The 8,116-nt window shown below is 38.3% G+C and overlaps 1 protein-coding gene across 1 annotated transcript; it reads left to right on the top strand.

Moving 5' to 3' along the window:
* The first annotated feature begins 6,067 nt into the window (after positions 1-6,067).
* Positions 6,068-7,006, top strand: LOC114080087 (vomeronasal type-1 receptor 4-like). Its single transcript, XM_027921630.1, has one exon. It carries the CDS (start codon positions 6,068-6,070, stop codon positions 7,004-7,006), a length of 939 nt encoding a protein of 312 aa, XP_027777431.1.
* The last annotated feature ends 1,110 nt before the right edge of the window (positions 7,007-8,116 follow it).

The raw sequence follows: 8,116 nt of genomic DNA, 5'->3' as shown, positions 1-8,116 counted from the left end.
CCCAAAAATGTTCACTGAAGTTGAGTTAGCTTATTAGACATGCTCTGTTCTCACCTCATTGACCAACAGTTTTCCATGTGAACATGTATCCTGGAGGAATGGCGGCCGTAATTGTCTGGAGAGCAAGATTATCCTGTGGGGGAAAGGTCACACTGCACCCCCTTTTAAAGGGAAAATTTCTTTGAAATAGTCTTCATTATCAATTTGCTCTTGAAGCTAATGGCAGAATGCAGAATGTCTATTTTGTTGTTGTTGTTGTTTGTTATGGAATACTAAAAGATCACTTATTATAGTGTGAATTTTTTGCATGTTAAATATTCTTCAAACAAAATATTTAAATCAATTATCCATATACAACACAGTGTATCATAATTTAGTTTACCAAATCATTATTTTAATTCATATATATGTCTATTCACATATGTGTGTATATATGTATTGCATGAGATAAGATATATATGTATGTTTTGGGGAGGAGGGTACTGAGGATTGAACTGTTCAGGGGCACTTGACCACACAGCCATATCCCCAGATATGGCTCTGCTGTTCCAGAGCGTATATATATATATATATATATATATATATATATATATATATATGTGTGTGTGTGTGTATTGCACTTTTTGGTATAATTTTATGTTTTAAAATTTTTTATTTGTTCCAATTAGTTATATTAGTTATACATGATAGTAGAACGCACTACAAACCATATATAAATGGATTATAACTTCTCATGCTTCTGGTTGTGCATAATGTATAGTTACAGAGGTTTTGTAGTCATATATGCACAAAAGGTAGCAATGTCCAATTCAGAGTATCTAATTTCTTATGACTAAGCAATCCATTTCTAAAAACATCTAAGCATCTTATCCCCCACACTTATTTGCACCTTCATGTTCTGGTGGTAGACCTTTGTAAATCAAAGGACACAACTAGGGCCCCAAATCCCTTGTGGTTTTGCAGGAATATTCAGAAGGTGAAATGATTGCATTGTGAGACACATAACTTTATCAGTACATTCAGTTTGAATGAAGTGTTCTGGTGGTAACTGGAGGCAAGTGTAGTGTGGTTGAGGGAGGAAGGTTACTGGGGTGCACACTGGAAGGGGGATCTTCCCTGTGACCCCTTCCTGCCTTCCCAGTCTCTCTGCTTCCTGGGTGCCATGAGGGGAGCAGATTGCCTACCAGGCCATCTCCCCCAAATGCTCTGCCACACCTTGGGCCCAGAGCCTTGGAGTCAGTCATCTATGGTCTGTGATCTCTAGTACCATGAGACCAAATGATTGTTTCCTCCTCTAGGTAGTTCTTATTGGGTGTCTTTGATCACAGCTGAACAAAAAAAATAATTTGGGTCACCTCGTCATTTGCAGATCCATGTATTATATCCCTTTAGGGACTGAACTTTTGGCTCTTCCTAATGAAAGATATTAAATGCCCTTAGTACCACTATAACATCATTCTGCTAACAATATGAAGACTTGGCCTGGATCCCTAGTTCTTCTTTCCTAGCTTAAAAAAAGATGAATATACAGAAGAAATTAAAATGTCAAAATTCATTAAAAATAAAAATCTCAAATACACCTTTATTTCTAAAATTTATAAGTGTATTGACATATGAAAATATATATACACACACACATAACACTTGGATCAGGTTTCTTATGCATGAAACGATTATTCTAGAAAATTTTATATAACAAAGTTCAGATTTATATGCTATTTTACCAATGGCAAATGCTTTAGTATAAAATCTGTTTTCATCATAAAACCTTTTTTTATGTTTTCTTTCTAATTTGTTGATTCATTTTTAAAATTATCTGAAATACATTTCTTAGGTATCTGCTTCCATGTCTCTGTGTTAGCTATGTCTCTTGAAGAAAATATCAGTGTTTATATCTTCAAACACCATTTGCCTTTGCTAATGAAAATTGTCATTTGCCCATTGTCACCTGCCCATCCCAGTTTTTTTTTCTGTATCTTGCTCTGGGTTCCACATGTGAGAGAAAGCATTCCACACTGGACCTTCTGAGTCTGGCTTATTTCATTTAGCATGATGTTCTCAACTTCTATCCATTTAGCATCAAATGCCATGATTTTATTCTTCTCTATGGCTGACTAGAACTCCATTGTGTATATAAACGACAGATTCTTTATTGGTTCAACTGTTGACAGGCATCTGGGCTGGTTCCCTAACTTGGCTGTTGTGCTGCTATAAGCATTAAGGTAGCAGTATCTTTGCAGTATGCTGATTTTTTTTAAGAGAGAGAGAGAGAGAGAGAGAGAGAGAGAGAGAGAGAGAGAGAGAGAGAGAGAGAATTTTTTAATATTTATTTTTCAGTTTTTGGTTGTCACAACATCTTTATTTTATTTGTATGTGGTGCTGATGATCGAACCCAGTGCCCTGCACATGCCAGGTGAGCGCATTACCACTTGAGCCACATTCCCAGTCCAGTAGGCTGATTTTAATTCTTTTGGATAAATACTAGGGAGTGGGATAGCTGAATCATATGATGGTCCCTTTCCCAGTATATACATACATACATACATATATAGTTTTTTTGAGGAATCTCCATCCTTATTTCTACAGTGGTTGCATTAATTTGTAAACTCATTGACAATGTACATGTGTACCTTTTATCCCACATGCTCATTATCATTTATTATTGTTTGTATCTTGAAAATTGACATTTGGGCTGAAGTGAAATAAAATCTTAGTGTAGTTTTAATTTGCATTTCCCTTATTGCTAGAGATGTTGGAGATATATATATATATATATATATATATATATATATATATATAATGTCATATCTTTTTTGGGAAGTGTCTGCATAGTTCTTTTGCCCATTTATTAGTTGTGTTATCTGTTTTATTTGTGTTAAGTTTTTTGAGTGTTTATATATTCTGGATATTAATATCCTAACTGAGGAGTAGCTGGCAAAGATCTCCCATTGTGTGGGCTCTCTCTTCTTGCTCTTAATTGTTTTCCTTTGCTGTAGATAAACTTATTACTTTGATTATGTTCCACTTATTGGTTCTTGGTCTTATTTGTAGCATTTTAGAAGTATTTTAAATGTTTTAATATTTTGGTTTATTTATATTGGTTCATTTCAGTTATAAATGACAGTAAAATCCATTTTGATATAATTACACAACCTGTAATATATTTTATTCTAATGAGGGATCCTATTCTTGTGTTTGCACGTGATGGTGAGATTCACTGTGTTGTATTTATATATGTACATAGAAAAATTTTGTCAGATTCATTTTTAGGAATCTTTAGGGATGTTAGTGTCTGTACTCAATTGTTGGAGTGTTGACTCTACATTTTCTTATAGCAGTTGCAGAATTTCTGGTCTAATTTCTGGATGTTTTAATCCACTTTGAGTAGACTCTTGTGCAGCCATCGGGATTCTATATTCTAAAAAGGAATATCCAGACATTTACAGAAATGCTAGATCTGGCCTGAGAGACTATCTCTATCTGTGGCTGTTTTGGGGGAGGAACCCATTAAGAACATGCTCCAGTCCTTCTGTGGATGTTGATCTGTTTCTCCCTCCTGTCGGGATTGGAGATCAGTATTGGGAGAATGCATGTATCCACACAAGAGGATACCAGTTACAATTGGATTGAGGAAGTGAGTCCATTTAACTGACTCTCATTTGTGCAGATGAAACCAGTGACTTTCAAGGTGAACAACTAGTACCACATTCTTCCTTTTCCTGGTACCTGTGTTAATATCCTTCCTATAGGTTTCTCTGTCTCCATTTCTCTGATGATACCTTCAATGGTGCTGCCAGTTGTTGAAATGAAGAACAGGAACCAACTAGACTTGTGGCAGAAACTTCTCAGGGAAGCAATGAATGCAATGAGGCATGCACAGCTCACTGCCAGTCCTTCACATGACAGGCCTCAGTATTTCCTGTTCCCTCCAAGTGAGAGACTCTGCCTCCAGGGACCAAACACTCCAGGGTCCTCTTAAGACATATTATGAAGAAACCTCTAATTGTTTTTGCTATGTGTCACCTGGGGAAAAAGTGTTCAGCAGTGTCCTCAGGTCCCCAGCCTGCATGCCCATTGCTGCTACAGGCAAAATGATAATTGCAGGTCTCAGGGGAGGTGAGGTCACAGAGTCACAGACCCATATCTCAGGATGTGGCCACCTCCGTGCAGCACATCTCCTGGTCACAGAGGCCTCTGCACTGAGATCACCATCCTGGTAAAGAGAAAAAGCCTGGTGAGTAAGGCAATGTCAGTCTGAGAGCAGCATCTGTGAGGGAAGACCCATCAGGAGTCTGGGTAAGTGATCACATCAGGACAGGAGAGGCTGGATTGAATCCCAGAGAAGCCAGAGCCACACAGGAAGCCAAAACATTGAAGAATGGGCTCTGGGTAGTAAATAAATGGGGGTCCAGCCTCAATGCCAAACTGTAATGGACCTAATTTAACTTCGTGTGATTCTTGATAACAGCAATTGCTATGGTCTAATCCACATGAAAATGAAATGTATTTTTCAAGGTGTATGAGGAGGTTGTCTGAAATTCACTCAGTTGCTCAGTTTATATTACAGGAAATTTACATTAAATTGCCAGGATTTCTATAGCCAGACCTATATTTTTCCCTGCCTGTTATGTAGAAAGGAAGAGGTCACAGGAATCCTTTAGTCCTGTGAAAAATGAGCTGATGGTAATGCTTGAGCCAAAGGTTTTCTCTGACTCTGAGCACGGTGCAGCCAATGGGGACAGTAATTGTACCAATTCTGAAAGAATCAGATTTAAAGGATAATGAGGCCACTTCTATCTAATGTGGAAAAGTACATGTATGAAAAAAATGGACATGATTATTACAGGTTCCCAAAACCACCTGTCAAATATGTATCATTTTTTTTTCATGTCAAACATATTCTGATAGTAGCCAATGCACCATCTGTTCTAAATCTGATAGTGGAGCAGGGAATAAGTTTACAAGGGGTATAGAAAATTTCTTCACTGTCTATCAAGTTTCTGTGAATCTAACATGTATCCAAATTTTATATTCTGTTAAATTTATACAGTCAAAGGACCTCAGAAATTCTGGCATTTAAATTTTTAAATGGACATGTTTTCAGGTCCCTATGTGCCAGTTAGGATGGGTGCCTCCTATTTTGATATCATTTATTAATCTTGTTTCCTTGAGAGATTTTTAGATAACTTGGTATTAATTAACTAATATATATTTATAACTTCTAAAACCATTAAAATTATCTACTCAATATTATTTTAACTTATATTGATGCTTTATGTCCCAAGACTTAGGACATGGCCCAGGAATGTGGCACAATACCTGTGATAATTGTTATTTTTCTTGTGTTTGTCACACACAACCAAGTGAGTCATGGGGATAGCTGTTCTGATGTGGAGTCAGTCCTGCCTCATTGAATGGGACTCACCAGGGGGCACACCATGGGACAGGTGCCTGCAGTGCTATAGTTCCCTCAGTGAATCTGCCATTACTAAACTATCTAAATGTTTATTTGTAATTAATATTGCATGTAGAATAAATCTTTTCAAGCAAAATGAAAACATTTCCAAATAAGAAGTTATAAAATACTACTAGTTTAGAAGATAATAGGAATGTAGAAAAGCAGAAGTAAATATGAGCTGGATAGAAAAACTCCAATCATTAACTTTAGGAATGGTTGGTGGTTCATTCACCCTCTCTGTAACCAGTCAGGCAGTTTCAAGGCCCCTCTCAGCACTTGATCAGAGTACAAATTTGGGCAGAGAATTAACCTTTATGCCCAAGTTCTCCTGGTCATCAGCAAAATCATCTCAGCACCTGCCTCATGTTGTAAAGATTCCAGAATCACCATGTGCTGCCTTCACAGCCAGGATTTATACACACTTCATGTCTTAACTAGTCACACCAGGCTCATTACAACCTGGTAGTTAAAATAAAACATTAAGTAAGCTTTCACAGTGGGAATTCTGGAGAGTGAGCAATGCTGGATTTTGGTTGACAGGACACATGCAGTCCAGGCCTCCTGTTCCCCCGCAGGACACTCTGGCTGGGACAGCAGGGAACTGACAGGATGGCAGCCAGTGATGTGGCTGTAGGCATCATCTTCCTGGCACAGACTGTGGTTGGAGCTCTGGGCAATTCCTCTCTTCTCCTCCATTACCTGGTCCTTTACTTCACTGGGTGCAGGGTAAGACACACAGACTTGATTCTTCAGCACTTAATTGTGGCCAACTTGTTAACTCTCCTGTGCAGAGGAGTTCCCCAGACAGTGGCAGCTTTTGGAGTGAAAATTTTCCTCAGTGATGCTGGATGCAAGCTGCTTTTCTATCTTCACAGGGTGGGCAGGGGTGTGTCCATTGGCAGCACCTGCCTCCTGAGTGTCTTTCAGGCCATTAAGATCAGTCCTGCAGACTCCAGCTACTCAGAGCTTAAAGTAAATATTTCCAAGTACATTGGCTTCTCCAGAAACTTGAACTGGATCCTGTACCTCCTTGTAAATGTTATTTTTCTTATGTACATAACTGGACAAAAGAGCAACAAAAACATCACAAACCTGAAAGATTTTGGATACTGTTCTGCTGCTCGACATGACAGAACCTTAAATTCACTGCAGGCAGCATTTCTCACATTCCCTGATGCCCTGTGTGTGGGGCTCATGCTTTGGGCCAGCAGCTCCTTGGTGCTCATCCTGCACAGGCACAAGCAGAGAATGCGGCATGTTCATAAGTCCAGCTCCCTCAGGTCCTCCCCTGAGTCCAGAGCCACCAAAACCATCCTCCTCCTGGTGAGCACCTTTGTCTCTTTTTACACACTTTCCTGCATGTTCCAAGTTAGTTTAGGTGTTATTTATAATCCTAACTGGTTCCTGTTGAACACGGCTGCAATATTGACTGGGTGTTTCCCAGCTGTCAGCCCCTTTCTGCTCATGAGCAGAGGCTCTACTGCATCCAGGATCCACTCTGCCTGGGAGCAGAGTAGGAAGAATGCCAATCATGTGAGAAAAATATAAATCATTTAGTTTTGTACAATCTCATCTCCACAGACTCTTAGTGATAAAGCAGTCACAATGTAAGTGTACAACACACGCACACACGTTTGCATAGTGTGTTATAATGTGTGTCTCTGCACCTGCCTGAATGTGTCTGATCATCATTATGTATTATGCATGAAGCAATATTAGAAAAATTTATGTAAGTTGTGCAAATTTGAGATTTTAAAATAATTCTCATTTACTAATAACAAACTGCTTTTATATAATATTTATTTATTGCATGTTTGTCTTGCCATTCTAGTTGATTAAGTGGTTAAAATGCCATGAATATATCTTTACTTACCTACTTAATTTCTTAGGTCTTAGCTATTTCTGGAGTCAGATGTGCTACTGCTGTGCCTGGGGCATTCATATCTCAGTCTTTTCTCTTGGAAAAAAAATGTCCAAATGAATATATTCAATAGAATTTGACTGTAAAATTACAGTTAGTCTTCATGTGAATGCAATCATGGACATTCTTGGTTTAGGGTTTACCAATAAACTATGTGTACTTCATGACACTTTTTCTGTGTTTTGAATGTCTGTATTGATTCCTTTTCTGCAATTTATTCTCATAATTCCATACTTAACCCTTTTTCTTTCATGATGTGTATTTACTATATCTTAGATCAACCTAGATATAATAGTCCACATGTGGATAGTCACACAGTAAAGATGTTTAGAATATTTGGCCTCTTCCTTTACAATATAAGACTGTTGCAAATTAATCTGTTTACCTTCTTTCAATGTACTTTTAATTGCTCCTGTGTCTTTAAAATAATTTTATGCAGGGGTCATGGTTGGTCTGCTCAGTGAGATTTCACTAGCTGACCACAGCTCTGCTGGCAGTTCCAGTGTCAAAAAGAAGCAAGGTCCCCGTCACTGGTGCCCCCTCATTCCTCTCCACTCACTGTCCCTGGGTGACCACTATGTGACAGCTAACTACATGGTCACTTTCTTCCCTTTGTATTCTGTATAAATGGATCCACACAGCACGACTACTTTAGTGTTTGACTTTTAAAGTTCCATATGCCTGTTACCTTCTCTTCATTTTCACAGTTAGTGACAGGATTCCAATGTGGGGGTCTC

Source organism: Marmota flaviventris, chromosome 18 (assembly GCF_047511675.1).
Source record: "Marmota flaviventris isolate mMarFla1 chromosome 18, mMarFla1.hap1, whole genome shotgun sequence".
Classification (NCBI taxonomy): domain Eukaryota; kingdom Metazoa; phylum Chordata; class Mammalia; order Rodentia; family Sciuridae; genus Marmota; species Marmota flaviventris.
The sequence above is the reverse complement of the archived record's forward strand: the minus strand, read 5'-3'. Positions and strand labels throughout refer to the sequence as shown.

Excerpts from the sequence above, each read along its gene's own strand:
- LOC114080087 (XM_027921630.1), top strand. The coding sequence starts at position 6,068 with ATGGCAGCCAGTGATGTGGCTGTAGGCATCATCTTCCTGGCACAGACT.